This window comes from Podarcis cretensis (assembly GCF_951804945.1).
Source record: "Podarcis cretensis genome assembly, chromosome: 3".
NCBI lineage: Eukaryota > Metazoa > Chordata > Lepidosauria > Squamata > Lacertidae > Podarcis > Podarcis cretensis.
In genome coordinates, this window is record NC_137172.1 from 50,234,566 (window position 1) to 50,253,129 (window position 18,564).

Here is an 18,564-nt window from a genome sequence, read left to right on the forward strand (position 1 = left end):
CTTTTTCTTCTACCTCCTAAGTGCAATTAACTTTTCCATATTTATGGTCCCATTGCTCCCTGCTATAGCAGTTATGGTATTGGCAGAAACATCATATGAGAAGCAAATGTGGCAGAGCAGTTCACCTCTGCCTCTCTTGCACCATCTTTCTACATTCATTTGCCAGTGCAAGTTTGCACTGGAAGTAAGAGAATATAGCTACTTCCAGAATAAGACATTAGACCTTGCTTCTTCCATACAATTGTAGGTAGAAAGAAACTCTGTTTTGCAGGAGGAACTTTTATATGTAACAATGAGTTTACACCTTAGATCAAATCCTGTATGAGAATATGATCAAAGAACAAGCATAATGGCATGTTTCTTGTAGGTCCGTTAATACAAAGATATAAGCAAGTTTATACTGTGAAACAGTTGGAAAACACTCTAATAACCATCTGAGGATTTGACTGAAATGGTTAAAAATGTGAGTAGTGTTAAACACACAGTAATAATTGCTCTGTGGTGGCTCCAGTTTAGTAAGCTGCTTGGGACACACATTGCTAGACACCCCTAATTAACTGAAATAGGCACCTCCTGCAACCAAGGTAGGCACAATTCACCTGGAAATTCTATCATGTTATCTATGTCAAAATTAATGTGCAAGATCTCATACTGTGATCTCATGCACAGGAGAATATGCTAAATGTGTAGTACTCAGGTAATTGTGCAGGCACCTGCTGTTTGTAATGTCTCTTAAACTGGTACTTAAAGTTGTAGGATGAACAGAGTTGAGACAGTTTTTCATTTTCTGTGTCAACCAGCAATTGGCCCATCAGTTATCAAAATATACCCCAGGCAGAAGTCGTGATCCATAGAACAGGATCTCCACAGCTGTGGACATTACAAAATTCCCTTCTGACCATAGCCCCTGCACCATGCAACAAGCTGTTTCTTAAACTAATGAAACATTTTGAATCAGAGTGATGGTGATGGCGACGATTGTAGTTAATAATACATATATGTAAGAAAACTCTGGGACATTCTGAAGTGCTTCAACACCTTCAAACCACCTTTGGATCTTAGATGCTTCAGAATCTTCCATATTTTTTTCATGGACATATTCATGCTGACATATCAATAAGACAGTGGAGAGATGGCCAAATATTGAGAAAGCCATGCTAACTAGCTGTAGTTAGTATTTTGGCTGGATTCCAGGACTGAAATGATTTATTTTGCATTCCAAGGCACTAATTATTAACCCACCTCTATAACATATACGTATTGCTTCTTTACTCTTTTTTGGCCCTTCCTCTTTAGCCATATATGCCACTAGCTCAGATCTGGGTAGTAGAGGAACAGATTTAAAGGGGAAATAAAATGTGTTGCATTTAAAACAGCATTCCAGCCAATTCTGGTTTTATACAGTTTCTTGGTAATCCTTGGTAATCTTTCACCTTTTGTTCCCCTTGGTTTCAAGTATATTTTAAAACATCCATATGCACTTAAGTAAGCAAAGTGTAAGACTATTTATTACTAAAAAGGGTCTTGGAGCAACCTACCCAGTTTATTTTCTATACCATTGCTACTTGGGTTACAAACCATTATAATCTCTTCCAAGTCACAAAATAATGGCTTTTTATCATCTCTGTTTTATTCTAGCATTCCATCTTTCTATTATCCTAAACATATGTAGAGCAAAGAAAAAACAGATGGGATTTCCCACTGCTAGTGCATCCTTGTAATGATGGTTATTTCCAACTCACAAAACACTCAGCTGTCAACTCTGATTTATTTTTGAAGCAAATTTGGATTCGGTTGCTAGTGGAGTGGTGCAGGGTTTTTTTTCCTACTTCCAACATCATCTTTTGTATGTGTGTGGAATGCCACTATCCAATCACAATTCAGCCTGTGTACCATCTATAATAATAATAATAATAAAATCTATTTCATTCTTCTAGTTAACAGTGTGCAATATTTTGTGGTTGGAATTTGTGTTCCAGCATGATAAAGGATGTGGAAAGGAAAACATATTTGCAGCTTGCTCTCTTCTTTCAAGCTTTCTCATTTGAACATCCCCGTCTTCCCTCAGGGGGAAAGCACGCTAATAGAGATAAAGAAACCCCCACTATGTTCAATCCTGTCTATAAATAATGGATTTTTATCGTATAAAGACATCTCCCTTTAAATAAAACTCGTTCTCTCCTTTCAGTCACATAGCAAGCGATCACCTATTTGCTGAAAAAGCTATTCCCGCCCCCTTTACGGTTCTTTTCCCTTCTGTCTCCCCTTTAATCTATGCAACACGAATTCCAGCTAGCCGACTACTATGCTAACTGCATACACCAAGGGCAAGGAAATTCCTTTGCAATAAACAATAGCTGTCTTCCACCCCTTTGGCTGCAACTAGGCAAGGTCAGTCCCGCTGCGGCAGCAGCTACAGCGCCTGGAAAAGACCCCCGCCTCCAGCTCCCCTATGCGTGCAGAACTCAGCAGCTGTACATCAGGAAGAGCCGGCCAACCCCATCAGCGCTATTGAACTCAACCCAAAGGAGCTGTCCAACTCCATCGTGGTGCTGAACCGAGCTAGAGCAACACAGCTGGGAAAGCAGTCTATCCGCGCCGCGGTGCTGAACTCAGCAACATCCGCTCAGCAAGGAGCTGTCCATCCTGCCGCGGTGCTGAAAGCTGACTCCTCTCCGACATCTTTCCAGCTGCAAGAACAGCAGCAGGAAGAGACAGCGGCTACTGTGGAACATGGAGGGAAAGGGCTCCCGGAAGAGCAGCAATAAGGCTGACTGTAGCCCGCTGTATTTGCGCTGATCGGTTCCATCCCAGCCCGCTCTCGCTGTTTGGACACAAAGCCACCCGCAGCCATGGAAGAGGAGCTGAAATGTCCCGTGTGCGGCTCACTGTTCCGGGAGCCCATCATCTTGCCCTGCTCGCACAATGTCTGCCTGCCTTGCGCCCGAACCATCGCCGTGCAGACGCCGGAGACCGAGCAGCACCTGCCCGCCATGCTGCACCCCCGGGGCCCTGCGGCAGTGCCGGGAGCCGGGGCCGGAGCCTCCGGACCAGCCTCTCTCGACTACGACTGCGGGGCCGGAGGGGGCAGCGGAGCAGGCGGAGGGGGCGGCGGAGGCGGCGGCGGAGGCGGCGGCGGCGTGGATCATGCGGACAAGCTGAGCCTGCATAGCGAGACCGACAGCGGCTACGGCTCCTACACCCCGAGCCTTAAGTCTCCCAACGGGGTGCGGGTTCTGCCCCTGGTGCCACCTCCTCCGGGCTCCTCGGCGGCGGCAGCCTCTCGGGGTGGAGGCACCAGCTCCTCGCTGACCTGCCCGCAATGCCACCGCAGCGCCTCGCTGGACCATCGCGGCCTACGCGGCTTCCAGCGCAACCGGCTCCTGGAGGCCATCGTGCAGCGCTACCAGCAGGGCCGGGCCGCCGCCTCGGCCGCCGCCAAGTGCCAGCTGTGCGACCGCAGCCCCCCCGAGCCGGCCGCCGTGATGTGCGAGCAATGCGAGGTGCTCTACTGCGCCTCTTGCCAGGTCAAGTGCCACCCGTCCCGGGGGCCCTTTGCCAAGCACCGCTTGGTCCCTCCGCCCAGCCAGCAGGGAGCCCCGAGCGGAGCGAGCGGCGGAGCAGCTGGTGGAGGCGGCGGGGGTAGCAAAGCGCCCGGGGCTGCGCGCAAGCCCCCGACCTGCGCGGATCACGAGCTGGAGAACTACAGCATGTACTGCGTGACCTGCCGGACTCCCGTCTGCTACCAGTGCCTGGAAGAAGGCAAGCACGCCAAGCACGAGGTGAAGGCCTTGGGGGCCATGTGGAAGCAGCACAAGGTAAGGCAAGGGAGGTCCTGATCTTTGCTCTACAGCTCGCTCGCCTGCACCGCCTGCTGGCAAAGGCTGGAGCATGTCACGCCAGATCACAACCGGCCATTGACTCCCGGTTCTTTCGTAAGGAGCCATTACCGCCCTCTAGAACTGAACTAGCAATCGCTACAGCAGATGAGAATCCCAACGCTATAGATAAATTGGCACTGAAAGAGTGGTGAAGGCCCACCCTATAAATCACTTTCAGCAGGTATTTATTTCACCCCTAGGTGGAAATTTTTTTTTTGAATGCCAGTTATGTACATGTACAGGTTTTAAACAAAAGGGTCCCGTCTTTCCCAACACCATTGAGTAAACCCAACCCTAGGGAGCAGGGTCACTGCAGCACAACATGTCTTGAGTCCAGGCTGAATAGAGCTCTGCTACTTCTTCTTCTAGAAATTTGCTGCTGTTCTGTATAATGGTCCTAATTGCTGTATGAACCAGCTCTTAAAGTGTATTGAGGGACAGCTGAACTACATGAAGTGAACTTTGAGTGCATCCCAAGATCTCCTCCAAGGTTCTTCGCAAAGCATTACAGTACATTTTTTTTTTAAAGTTGCACAGTTCTGTACTATTGCCATTGTATTTACCATTCTAACAACCCTTTCTCCCATTCTAAAGATGAAGAACAATGGGCAAAGAAAGGTAGGAAATTTGTAGATGTCCAGATGTTGTTGGACTCCCATCAGCTCTGGTCAGCATAGCAAAAAGCCATGGATGGTTATTATTGTTTATTATACTGGCCCTTGTGGTCTCTTCCAACTCTATGATTCTATGATTCTATATTTATTTATTTACTAAATTTGTATACCACCCTTCATCTTTTTTTGGATCACTCACAACAAGAAAAAAAAATCAAAACCCCACAAAATACATAATAAAAACAAGAACAAGAATAAACCAATAACCCTTGTCCCCTTCCCACCCGCTCCCACAACACATTTAAAAGGGTATCAGATCTAATCAGCCAAAGGCCTGGTTGAAGAGAATGGGAGTCCAGCACCTCCCTATGATGGGGCTAATGGATAGTGACTTCCTCAAGGCCACCTTGGTGAGAGACAAATAACATTATATTAGAGATACCTGACTAAACCCCTCTTACTAATCTGCTGTGCAACTTGCCTGTGCTTTCCACCCTCGGGAAACTTCTACTAACAGCTTTATAAACCACTTTGCAGCAGCAGAATAGTTCAGAGTGACCATCCTGAAACAACTAAGTGTTATAGTAGGAATGTATTCATTGTAATTTGGTTTGGGGGGATGTTTGCTAAGAAAAGCAATAGGTGTTTATTCAGAGTGAGGGAGGAGAATATGGAAAATTTCCTTGTAGGTTTCCGGCAACATTTTTTTTTAAAAAAAACAGTTAATGCAATTTTTGTTCACACATCACTACTCTGGATTTCATTTCCATTCTACAAGTCTGTTGCAAAACCAAGCTGTATTAAAGTTGCAGGATAAAATGTTATTTTCTTGGCTCTTAAATTATGGGAATAAAGAATCCTAGGTAAGTGAATAAGTGTAATCAAGTATTCCCTTCTGCTTTGTTATTTTTATTTACTATTTACTACGCATTCAACTATTAGCCATTCAATAAAATTTTAGGGTTTAAACCAATTCATTTCAGTTTTGATATCACAGGACATAGATTTCATAGATAAGAGCATGGCATTTGTATTATTTCTATTAAATACAGTTGTATTTTCTTTACTTTTGAGTAGAACATGAAGCTCTTGAGATTGAGCTGAAAGCCAATTATGTCCATTCATCCTTCCTGAAAATAAAGGCCTACAAAGTATTTATTGATTATTCACATTGCACTTGGGTGAAGCGCTTTCTGTTATTAAATAATGCATACATTATACATTTATACATCAGAGCTCTCAGGGAACTGTGACAGTTATGTTCCTGTGGGATGGCTTGAATGCTGCTACTCTATTCTTTTCTCTCATGTGGTAACATTGGGCAGGGAGATTTTTATTTAGTTGCATTCAAAAATACATCTGCTTCATATATTCTGAGGTGATTCAGTCCCCTGAGGATTGTGGCATATGACCTTCCCAAATGTTTGAATCAATTTCTTAAATGAATTAAGTAGGAACTCCAGTAGTGAGTGAAGATTTCTGGCTCATGTAGCTCAGTACTCAACAACACCCATTGACTATTTTTTCTACCCAGTTGGTTGACCTCTTTACAGCAACCACTTGCACAGGTGAAGAAGCAGAGGCAGCTGCTTTTCAGTTTATATTATAAGACTGGAACTATTCCTCTTCAGAAACTGAAGGACTTATCTGGCTCTTTCAACATTTGCCTCTGTTATTTTTAGTATGATCTTGGGGATCACCAGGAAGCACTGGGGCCATGCGATAGTTAAAGAACCCCTGATCTTCTCTGACTTGGTCTTCCTGGTCAGAATCCACTGTACCCCAAAACTCTTAACTGCATAGTCTACATTATTCAGACTACAGTGTGCAAAAGTGGATGGGAGGCTACATAGCCAGGGTGCCTGTGGGGCAAGGTATTTGTTTAATAAACTGGAACAGTCAAAATAATTTCCCTTGATCGTTTAGACTGCCCACCTCCTATTTAAATCTTCATAGGTAAACTGGAGCTATTTTGAACTGCACCATGTGGAGACATTGCACTAGATCTGCTTGCTAAATGGCTCCCCAGATTATTCAAAAGATGATTTAAGCATGACAAAAAGGCTGGCTTCCTAGACATATGGGCAGGAGGAGGAATCAGTTTGCAAAATAGTTGCAAGTAGCATATGCTCATGATGGGTGAACGCTCTCTACCTCCTCCCACAGCCTTATCCATGCAGGAACTCATAAAACCAGATGAAATGTGCAGTCCAATTCAGCCCATGGCACTTTGATTTATGATTTAGCCACTATTATGGGGCTCAGGAGGCTGTAAATTACAGAGAATTGCAGCATGCAAATATCCTGCTGCAGCCAGTTTTAAATATGTGGCTTTAACATGCCATTCGCTTGGAAGAGAACAGTCAGTGAGGATGTTGGCTCCCTGACGTCACATTTACATCCTGCCAAGGATATTGCACTAGGATAATTAACACTTATAGGAGCACAAGATAATCACTATTATCACAAAAATTAGTTAATTGTGTGCTTATTTTCTTTCCAGTATTTACAACCAAAAGGATGAAACAGCATTAGGGGAAACCTGATGCAAAGAGAAATAAAAACACTGTACCTACAAGTTACAAGTGACACTGTCTTTGTGCTCATAGTTTTATAATTAAGTTGAGTGATTATTTGAAATGGTGCATCGATCAATAAAGCATTTCATCCCACACCTTTGAAAATACTGTTCTTATCAATTGTTACGCAAGGTGTAATTTAAGTTGTTGGTGACTCCTCCCAAATGCTTCTTTTTTATTGTGTGTACCATGTTGCAGCTGGCCAAGACACCAACACCGCTGCCTTTTTGGTGCGAGATTAAGACTTGTCTGTTCATCCAGGCCTTTTAAGATTTGGTTTTAAGTTCCTGTGTTATGGTTAGCAGTTTTGATGAGTTGGTTTGATGGTTGTTTTAGTTCTGTGTTGTATATAGTATTTTATTGTGCTGGTTTTGATAATAGGGACCAGATACAACTAAGCAGTTGCACTAAAGGTAAAGGTACCATTAGGTACCATTAGGTACTATTAGGTCCAGTCGTGACCGACTCTGGGATTGCGGCACTCATCTCACTTTATTGGCCGAGGCAGCCGGCGTACAGCTTCCGGGTCATGTGGCCAGCATGACTAAGCCGCTTCTGGCAAACCAGAGCAGCGCACGGAAACGCCGTTTACCTTCCCGCCGGAGCAGTACCTATTTATCTACTTGCACTTTGATGTGCTTTTGAACTGCTAAGTTGGCAGGAGCAGGGACTAAGCAACGGGAGCTCACCCCGTTGCGGGGATTCGAACCGCCGACCTTCTGATCAGCAAGTCCTAGGCTCTGTGGTTTAACCCACAGCGCCACCCACGTCCCAGCAGTTGCACTAGCAGGAGCCAAAGCAAGGAGTCCAGCCAGGGCAACTGGGGCTTTCTGCCCTCTTCTCCCACCTGCTCCCTTGTGCCCCCCCAATTGGTTATGGGAAGGTCGAGAGAACCCCCAGTACATTGCACAGGGGAAGGGAAGGAGGAGATGGTTTAGTTGGGCAAGCAGAAATACTTGCACTGATTGCATGGTTGTAATAACACAATGTTGAATTCCACCTTGGGGTTTTGTGCTGGTTGTTTCAAGTTTATTGGCATCTTCAGGTCAGTGTAGCATACATTAATGAACTAGATGGACAGACAGTAGAAGGCACCTTTCTTTGTTCCAGTCACTTGTGCAGTTTGGTGGAGAACAAATGCATTTGTTCATGTTCCTTTTTAGACCTGGGGAAACTAGGACTTTCCCCCCTCCTCTCATGAAATAAGGAGTGTTATCCCTAGAAAAATGGATGAGGATGGGGATACAGTACATTGTATAGCAGAAAATACCAAACAATAGCAAACACATCTGGGTGTGTGCAGTTTTCCCACATACATATGTATATACAGTGGTACCTTGGGTTACAGACGCTTCAGGTTACAGATACTTCAGGTTACAGACTCCGCTAACCCAGAAATAGTACCTCTGGTTAAGAACTTTGCTTCAGGATGAGAACAGAAATAACGTGGCAGCGGGGCAGCGGCAGCAGGAAGCCCCATTAGCTAAAGTGGTACCTCAGGTTAAGAACAGTTTCAGGTTAAGGACAGACCTCCAGAATGAATTAAGTTCTTAACCAGAGGTACCACTGTACAACAAGAAGGCAGCATCTAATTAAAAGTTGGTCCAGTAAAAATGAAGTTGGTCTAATAAAAGTGCAAATACTGATTTAATTATAACCCAATGCTTTTTGAGCTCTTGAGAGTAGTAGTTTGAGACAAGTAAGCAGTGTTAGAACCTTAGATATATAAACTAGGCGGCAAATGTCTCCTTAAACCAGGGTTACCGACACCAACACGGAATACCTAGTTGCCAATTTTGGGGCCAGATGGCTCCAAAGTTATATCAATACAACTTTTTAGTTTCTGGAATTCATTCTGATTGTGCAGTTAAAATATAACAGAATTCTACAGGATGTGTTGCTAATGTGTGGAAACAGTCAAGATCCCAGGATCCCCAGGCATACACCTCCAGATGGTGGAGACATCAGGCGCCATCCTGGCACCCAGGCATCTTCACTTTGTCACAGGTGACTGATAGCCAGGAGCAAAATGTGCTTGGCAACTGGCGAACTTCTAATGCTGCATCATTGGCTGCATACCCACAACTTAACCCAGTAAATCATATTCAGTCATTGAATAGTGTTAATGGAGGAGTAGATTTCCCCAGAATTCAGTCCAGGGGTATCAGGTTAAGGGGAAGTGCATGTGCACAGAACTGGGGGGAGGAATTGCCTGGGTCAAAGAAATAAGTAGTTACTGGTTATTGGCAGGATTTGCTCAGGACAGACAATGGGATGTCACGTTTTCATGCCTTGCTTGTGAGTTTAATCATCTGTTGGAAGCAGAATGCTAGACTAGTTGGAGGCTGGGCTGATCCAAAGCAGCTCTTATGGGAGGAATTGCATTTGGATGGGGCTACCCATTTCCGTTTGTGAACCAGCCCTCCGCGGGTTTAGGAATTAATCTCTCTGTTTTAGAATGTGGGCCTCCAAAGTCCTGAAACTTCCCATTCTCTGCAATTTGTAAGCTTCAGTCAGCAAGCAGATCAGGTGAGAGAAGATCAATATTAATCTGCTGCTGCTATTACATACAGAATAAACAATGAACTTTTATCTGAGAAGGAATAGTAGGATTAATGTTTATTTGTAAAATCAATAAGGAACCTGTCCTTGTATGCTATGCTATTGACAGATTCTGGGACAAGTGGTTAAGAAAAATATTGGGAAAATAGCCAGAGTCAGGAATTCTTAATGGCTTTGGTCAATGGCATTTACAACATGGGGCAATTTAGCTTCTTTCCATTACTGTGAAGGAACTTGTGGGCTGCATGATAGTTTACAAGGGTTTGGATAGCCTTTAGTGTGGAGGCATCTACCCTTTGGAACTCCCTGTGACACCCAGGTGGGTGTCATCTCCGTTGCATTTTTGTAGCCTGCCAAAGGTTTTCCTCTTGCAACATGCCTTTTAAAATCTTTATTCTAGTTTGTATCTCTCCTGGATTTGAATTGATTTGATGTTTGCACGTGTTGTTGCTGTTGTTAACTTTGTTTTTTCCTGGAGATAAATGCAAGCAAGTGGTTGGGCAGCTGAAGCATGCAGGCAGTTCAAGAAGTGGAAAGTTTGGCAAGGTCTAGAGATGGAATCGCTTTGGCGAGTTGTAAAGGGAGGCTTAGCTTTGGCAAGGCATATAGGGAGTGGGAGTGATGTCTTTAGAGATGGGTAAGGAGGGAGTAAGAGATGGGACGCGGGTGGCGCTGCGGGTTAAACCACAGAGCCTAGGACTTGCTGATCAGAAGGTCGGCGGTTCGAATCCCCATGACGGGGTGAGCCCCCGTTGCTCGGTCCCTGCTCCTGCCAACATAGCAGTTCGAAAGCACGTCAAAGTGCAAGTAGATAAATAGGTACTGCTCTGGTGGGAAGGTAAACAGCGTTTCCGTGCACTGCTCTGGTTTGCCAGAAGCGGCTTAGTCATGCTGGCCACATGACCCGGAAGCTGTACACCGGCTCCCTCGGCCAATAAAACGAGATGAGCGCCACAACCCCAGAGTCAACCACAACTGGCGAACCAGAGCAGCACATGGAAATGCCGTTTACCTTCCCGCCAGAGCGGTACCTATTTATCTACTTGCACTATTTTAGGCATAACTTGTAAAGAATAAAGATTATCTGTTTTATACTTGGCGTCACTGGGCTTTTTCCCCCTTACAGGCACAACTGTCTCAGGCTTTAAATGGCATTTCAGATAAAGCAAAGGAAGCAAAGGAATTTCTGGTTCAGCTGAAAAATATACTACAGCAGATACAGGTAATAATTACAGAATTCTAGCTGTTTTGGATTTTATATCAAACTGCAGTAACTAAACAGGCAGATATTAAGCATGTTTTGTAGTTTTTGTTTTATTTTAATAGGACTATATGAATGTAATTTTATTGTGCATTTTATGCTGTTCATTGCCATATATATCTTTTAAATTAATGTTGGAGGTATAGGCATTTTTTGCAAAAAGAATAAAGAAAGAAAACTGCATTATTTTAGGGCGCACTCCTATGCACACTTATTTAGAAGTAAACACTTTTGAAACCAATGGGCATTTGCTTCCAGGTAACTGTGTGTAGAATCTGGGTGTTGGTTTGGTTTATAAAAGTTTCTTTGGTTCCAATCCTGCCCCACTTTGCTTTTTAGAAGTTGCTTATTTGGTCAACTTTGCAAAATGTTAATCCAATAACACCAGCCAAATAAAAAAATTAAAATCCTGTTCACACAGAGACACATACCCAACACATACCCAGTTGTTATGTTTACCATCTAACCTAATGAAGAGCTCTGGAGAAGAAACTATTATTTTGATTTTACAAAGCTGGAATGTTGTTCATACTTACTCAGGCATAAGTCCCTAAGACTTTAGTCAGGCTCAGTAGAATTGAAGCTACGTGTTTCTTTCACCATGACTTTACAGCAATACACATGCCCACGTACTGAAACAATACATTGATTGTCAGCTGTTTTGTTTCAAACTGAGTAATTTTCTGCTTGTACACTGTGCAGCCACAAATGAATTTCAGATTGCAATGAAAAAAAAATTGGAGACAGTGGGGACAGTCCACCACAAACTCTCTATGCAAGCAAGTCCCACTGAAATGAATGGGAGTTGTGCATATGCTCCCCATGATGCCGAACCATTTTATAGTAACATTTCCCAGAACTGCAAAAAATTAAATATGCTAAAGATTTAGACTTTTTCAATGTTCCAGCATAACCATCTTGATAGCATCCCCACAGAACTTTTACAACAAGCTGCCATTAACGTCACAACTTGTAATGAATCACACAAACAGCATGCTGCCAAATCCTCATTTAAAAAAAAAATCCCCAGGAAGATGAAACACTGGCAATGCATTGAGTAAAACAGGCTTTCAGTTGTAGAAGGAAATGTGGGGTTTTTTTTGTCTTCAAGGAAAATGGCTTGGACTATGAAGCCTGTCTGGTGGCTCAGTGTGATGCCTTGGTTGACGCTTTGACTCGTCAGAAGGCAAAACTGCTCACAAAAGTTACCAAAGAGCGTGAACACAAGTTAAAGGTGAGTGAAAATTTCATTTGACAAGACCCATAAATGCGTAGGCTTATTTGAGATACCATCTGCTGGGTACTGCCCCAAGATCAAGCCCCATTAGAATGAGGGCTGTATGTTATCATGGCAAATGAACTCTCAAACCACATTTACGATATGTGATAACATTAAGTCAAGGACATGCAGGACATTCTAGGAGAAGGTTGGTGGTTGTGGAGAAAACTGTGTCTTACTGTGTCTGCTGATTCTTCCCTGAAAATGCTCCCTGGCCATTCCCCACTGCCACTGCTACTGCAACCAGGTTTACACCAGGATAGATAAAGAAAAGATATATTGAGTTGGCCTATCCGTATCCAATGGTGGCTGGTCAATGCCCCTTTAAACCTTACAACTAGGGCATGCTAGAGATAGCCACTCCCTCTTTGTTTCCAGTCTATGGTAATCAGAGGTATATTGTCTCTGAGCATAGAACTTCCATTTTTTATATGTATTTTATTTTTAATTTCTTTAATGGATTGTCTTAAGCATGAATTATCCATATTATTTAGCACCATTAAAATTATAATGAAATTCTTATAAAGAACTAGGGCTAAGTAATGACAACTCAGTGGCACTGATGCAGATGAGGTGGTGTCCATATGGCTGCAAGAGCCTTTGCTTTCCTGCTGTTGCTTCCAAAATAAGTTATTTAATTCAGTGAAAGCCCAGAGGATTATCTGCTATACATGGAATTTCCCCCTCCCCAGGTTGTTTGGGACCAGATAAACCACTGTACTCTGAAACTGCGCCAGTCTACAGGGCTTATGGAATATTGTCTTGAAGTAATCAAAGAAAATGACCCTTCTGGGTTTTTACAGGTATGTTGCCTCTTAATGTTGTGATTTATGAGAAAATAATAAAGTATTGTACTTCTGGAGCCCCACGTGTGCTCGCTCATTAAGCATTCATCCTGATTTGTTTGGAAGCAGGTTAGAAGATGCTGAAAATTTAGTGAGCACTTACCCTAATTTGTTCAGAGAGAGGTTCGACAATGTTGCATCAGGCGTTAACCCAAACTTTCCAATGCATTTTCCCCAACCACTTTCCTTATCACAAAAATTCTATAATTTGCAGAAGCAGGTTTGTTGCACAAAACCTTCCAATCAACTGGAATTGTGCAACTGGAATTTTCCAATATGTGACTGAATCCCACTCAAAGATAGTGAGAATCTGGAAGTGCCCTCTGATGCATGCACACATCTTGTGCATTCAAACATGGGATACTCCATCCATTTCAATGGCAGAAGCCATGGATAAGTGGACTCCTCTGAGACTGGTTCATTTGCATTAGTTTAATCTCTCCCATGTTTTTCTCATTATGGGTTCCATCCAGAGTACACAGGCAAAAAGAATTGCCACACACTGTTCAAGACTTGGTGGCTACAACAAAAGCTGAAGACACAATTCTGGGAGATGCCCTAGAGTATCCTATATAGAGCACCTGTACCCACAATTTGCTTGAGTCATGATCAGTTTTAAATGATTATTCTATAGCTTGGGAATTAAATGTTTCCCTTTCAGATTTCAGATGCTTTAATCAAACGTGTTCAAGTGTCTCAGGAGCAGTGGGTCAAAGGAGCTCTGGAACCCAAAGTATCTGCTGAATTTGATCTCACTCTGGATAGCGAGCCATTGTTGCAGTCAATTCATCAGCTGGACTTCATTCAGATGAAATGTAGGGGTGAGCTTTTGTAGATTGCTTTTCTTTCTCTCTCTCTCTCTTTCTCTCTTTTACACCAGGATTTCAAAAAGCAGTGGGTGACAGTGAGGCACTCCAATGGGCCTCAAAGATGGGAATTTCTTATCCAGATGTACCCAAGCATTTGTGTGATGAGAAAACACTTTCCTCTTCCTGTGACCCTAACAAGCTCAGACAGTAGTAATAGATAATGTTAGACATCTGAGAATATGAAAAGCTTCAGACTGGGCCATCTGTTCTTTTCTTAAGTGAAGACGTTTACTGACATAACTGTAACTTTATAAAAAAGTAGCCTTGCCCCATTTTGGAGCACTGCAGTTCAACAGCAGAAGTCATTTCAATTACCCATACAATCATGCTTGCCCTCATTCATAGGCTGCATTATTCTTAAAATGTGTGAAAGAACCATATTCATATAGAGTTGACATTAATTTGTTCCCCCAAATTCTTCAGTGGGCTAAATATTCTCCAGTATGCTCTGTTTGTACATTTTGATATTTGATGTCTGCGTTTTAAATCTAATAATATCTGATTTCAATATTTGCCATTTTGCTTTAGTATCTGAGTTCAGAATTTCATAGCTCACATGGAATCGTGAAGCATTTCCGTGTATTCACTGCATGATATGCAGTGATCATTACCATTTGACAGTTTGGGCAGTTATCATGTGCCAGTATAAGTATTTGTATTGATAGCTGATGTGAAATAGTATGCAATAGTATTGTCTGATGTGAAATAGTATTGTGGTTTTTCACCTTAATTGGCAGCTGTCATCCAACAAGATTTGATGTTTGAAAATTGTTAAGGTTTAACATTTGACAACAGGGGAAATGCTGCAATTTGGTGATTCAGCATCTGCTTTGCCTGCAGAGGGTCCCAAATTCAGTCCCTGGAACCTCCAAATAGAACTGGGCATGTCCCCAGTCTGAAACTCAGTCAGTTTAGACAAAAGTGAGCTAGATGGACTAAAGGTCTGACTCAAGCAGCTTCCTATGTTTCTAAATTCTGACAGTAGTTGATAGCCTATGGCTTACTGCATTTGGTATTTGAGCCTAGCAATATACACACAGAGAGAATATGTGAACAATAATGGATTCAAATTTTGAATTCAAAATTCAGATGTAGAAATCGTTAATTTCAAATTTCCTTTCTGCTGTAGTGTAAAATTTTGAGAAAGAGGAGAGTGTCATGTGGACATGGCAAATGATGAATGCTCTGAGGATAGTCTATATGAAAGGGAGAAACCTTGTGAACTCACAGTCTCGTTTATTATGAGCATAGGGCATATTAAGCAGTTTCCAGAGGCACAGGTGAAACTTTTCCTTTGTCAAAGACACATAGACACATTATAGCTGTGTTGTAACCTGCACTGGGACCTTAGGGTGAAGGGTGGGTAATGCAACAACAATTTTCTTTATAATCAAGTGGTGTACCAATTTTATGAAATAAATAAATAATAACAGCTTTTTAAGCTGGAGTATCATTTGATAGGTAAATTCTATTGCATAAACTTGTCCCTGATTCTATCCCATTTGAGCCTGCATATGCTAAAACAATGAAGGTGTGAATTCAGAACCCTAAGGACTGTGGCCCTTGGGGGCCCTTGGACATTGGATCAGCTGGTGCAGCCTGCATCTTTCTGCAAATTATCTCCCTCAGTTATATGATACTCCATTTGTATTTTGTCCAAAGAGAGTGAATGCCTCAGCAAAACCTACCAGCTTCTCTTCAGTATCCCTTTTGGCATTCTGAACAGACATTTCACAGAAAGATTGCTTTTGCAATTCTGCTGCTTGGAGGAGCAGGCTAGAGCCCCTACTTAGGATGAAAGCTACTCATGAGTGGCTGCTCCAGCCTGATGATTCCTTTGAGCTGCTTTTTATGGGAATGTGCATATTGCAAGTGCCCAAAGATCAGCACAGGAACAAAGAGGGACAAACAAAAATGAAATCAAATGAAAGACAACAATGGGTCAATTTCCTTTCATGCAACACAGAAGACTGCTAGGAGATTTCTGCTGGAAGGAATTACATGGTTCATAAGTAAATGATGTTACCAGCACTATTCATCTTTACAAGAATCCTTGGTAAATTTTTATCCTTGTTCATCCAAAGCTCATTTGATTTCAGTTGGCTTAATTCTGAACTCTAAAGGCTCAATCTAAAGCAATTAGGTCAGTTAATTTGACAGCTAAATCCTTCAGGAACAACAGAAAAATGCTTGAATTTAGGAAAGTAGTTAAAGGCAAAAATATGCTCCCCAAAAGGGTATTGTTTCCTAAACTAAATTGGTTATATTAATGAAGCCACTGAAAGAACATCAGCAAATTGCAACATCAAAAATTAAAAAACCCAGAAAAGAATATGCAGATGAGGAGAATTTAAGGTGAAGTCTCTCTTAGATTGTATAATTGCAAAAGAACCTGGTCTCAATTTGGATGTATTTTATTATTATTTGATAGCTTCTATTTGCCAGTGTAAGAGACGTGGGTGGCACTGTGAGTTAAAACACAGAGCCTAGGACTTGCCGATCAGAAAGTCGGTATTTCGAATCCCCGTGACGGGGTGAGCTCCCGTTGCTCGGTCCCTGCTCCTGCCAACCTAGCAGTTCGAAAGCACATCAAAGTGCAAGTAGATAAATAGGTACCACTCCAGTGGGAAGGTAAACGGCATTTCCGTGTGCTGCTCTGGTTTGCCAGAAGCGGCTTAGTCATGCTGGCCACATGACCCGGAAGCTGTACGCCGGCTCCCTCGGCCAATAAAGCCACAACCCCAGAGTCGGCTACGGCTGGACCTAATGGTCCCTTTACCTTTACCTTATTTGCCAGTGCAAGAATTTGGACTGTAATGTTTCCATTATAACAGGTGTCTTCTTGTATGTTTAGGCAGATAACAGCCATAAGGATGGATGCTGTGCTTCCTTTCTTCAGTGACAAACCATCTATATCCAATTTGCCCCATATTATGTTGGGATGTGTGTCCATCTCTCTCCCAGTGCTGCTGCCTTCTCAGTCTGAAGCTGGCTGCCTCTAAGGGCCAAAGCAGCAGAGATGTTAAATTTGCCACCTCCAGCTCTTGGATTCATAAGCTATTGCCTACATGGGCTGTTTTCCTTTTTTGCAAACCCATACGTGCAGTTCCTGAGTTTAGTGGATGCTTCCTGAAAAGGACACACCAAGTATACAAATAGGCTCCATAGGGAGTGGGGTAAAGATGTCTTAGACGTCTGCCTCTTCTCATCACTCTCTCTGGGAGAGAGTGGTAATCATGGGTGCAGTGAGTTGGGTTTCTATGGCAAGGCATTTGCAATTTTGTATGTGCAATTTGTACAAAAAGCTTGGGTGGAATGTGAGTTGTCTGGGAAGTTAGAATGAAGAAACCAGGGGACAGAAATGGGTGCAGATATTCTGTGATGGTTTTCTAGTAGTTAGGCTGTCCAGGGATGTCTATGTTGTACTAGGGCAACTTTAAGCTTAAATGAATAATATATACTTAAATGGTGGATTATTATAAATGGCAGAATGAAGTCATGAAATGCTTTTAATAAGCTTCTGTCCTTATTCAACCTTACTGAGAGATGAATATCTGCCCTTAGCTATGCTATGTTTTCTACTAAGGAGAAGGAAAATGAGGATCAGACTGTATTAAAATGTGTGTGCATTTCTTGCCATTGGTGAAATAACTCTTCCTCTCCAAAAGTATAATTTCATCAATAATACGGAAAAGAAGAGCTTCTTTAGCATTGCTCTAGGAACAGATTAATTAGTAATGTTATGTTAGAGAAATCTTGAATTATTACCTATTAGTAACATAATTCTTAAAACAGCTAGATATTCATAGCCTATTTGCTACCCTCTCAGCAATAGACTTGGCAGTAGCTATTTTACTAGCTGTAAGGCACCAAAGATTTCAAAACTGGGACTCTTACTGGCTAGGCTTCCAAACCTTGGGTGATAGTAAAAAAAATTACTCAGAGTAAACCAGCTGACATTAATGGCTCTATCGTGGTCATGTTCATCAGGTGGCACAATGGCTCATTGTGTCTGGCTGTTAACCAGAAAGTTGGTGGTAAAAGCCCACCCAGGGATGGCTGTGGGTAGGATTCCTGTATTGCAGGGGTTGGACTAGATGACCCTTGGAATCCCTTCCACCTCTATGATTCTTTGACTTCTATGTTCATTAATTTCAATGGGTCTAACGCTTGAGTAAATTTTAGTTGAACACCACCCATAACTTCATGCACTTCGCAAGGCAGCATGTCTGCTAAAGAGCTTGCAGGCTGAATTTTTTTACCCAAATGTCTAGACAGCATTATGTGCCCCACCAGCTGACTTATACCTTGTCACGTGGCCAGGGGAGCCAGCATAGTTCTGCCTGTCCTTATTAAGTCTCATGTTCTGGGCTTTTCTCTTCAAACTGAACCTATATACTGTTGTTGTCATCCATCTTCCTCGCGAGACGATGGAGTACAGCTCCGTGGATGAAGTCAAACCACTGTGTAACAGTACTGAAGTGAGCTGAAAGGATGAAAGCCTGGGCAGTGTATATGGGGGTCCTGGGCTACCCAGATGATGATGATGATGATAATAATAATAATAATAATAATAATAATAATAATAATAATAAATTTATACCCCGCCCATCTGGCTGGGTTCCCCCAGCCATTCTGAGTGTCTTCCCACAAAATATTAAAATACAATAATTC

General features: G+C 42.6%; 1 protein-coding gene across 4 annotated transcripts in view; it reads left to right on the forward strand.

Moving 5' to 3' along the window:
• The first annotated feature begins 1,469 nt into the window (after positions 1 to 1,469).
• The window catches only part of TRIM67 (tripartite motif containing 67), a 36,542-nt gene continuing 19,447 nt past the window's right edge, over positions 1,470 to 18,564 (forward strand). For 2 of the 4 annotated variants that reach the window (XM_079971337.1, XM_079971339.1), the window contains exons 1-5: positions 1,470 to 3,818; positions 10,763 to 10,858; positions 12,009 to 12,131; positions 12,869 to 12,979; positions 13,683 to 13,842. In XM_079971337.1, the coding sequence (XP_079827463.1) occupies positions 2,853 to 3,818; positions 10,763 to 10,858; positions 12,009 to 12,131; positions 12,869 to 12,979; positions 13,683 to 13,842 (1,456 nt within the window). In that variant the 5' untranslated portion in view covers positions 1,470 to 2,852. The remainder of the gene's footprint in view (positions 3,819 to 10,762; positions 10,859 to 12,008; positions 12,132 to 12,868; positions 12,980 to 13,682; positions 13,843 to 18,564) is intronic. The other 2 variants (XM_079971338.1, XM_079971340.1) reach the window with 2 other exon arrangements.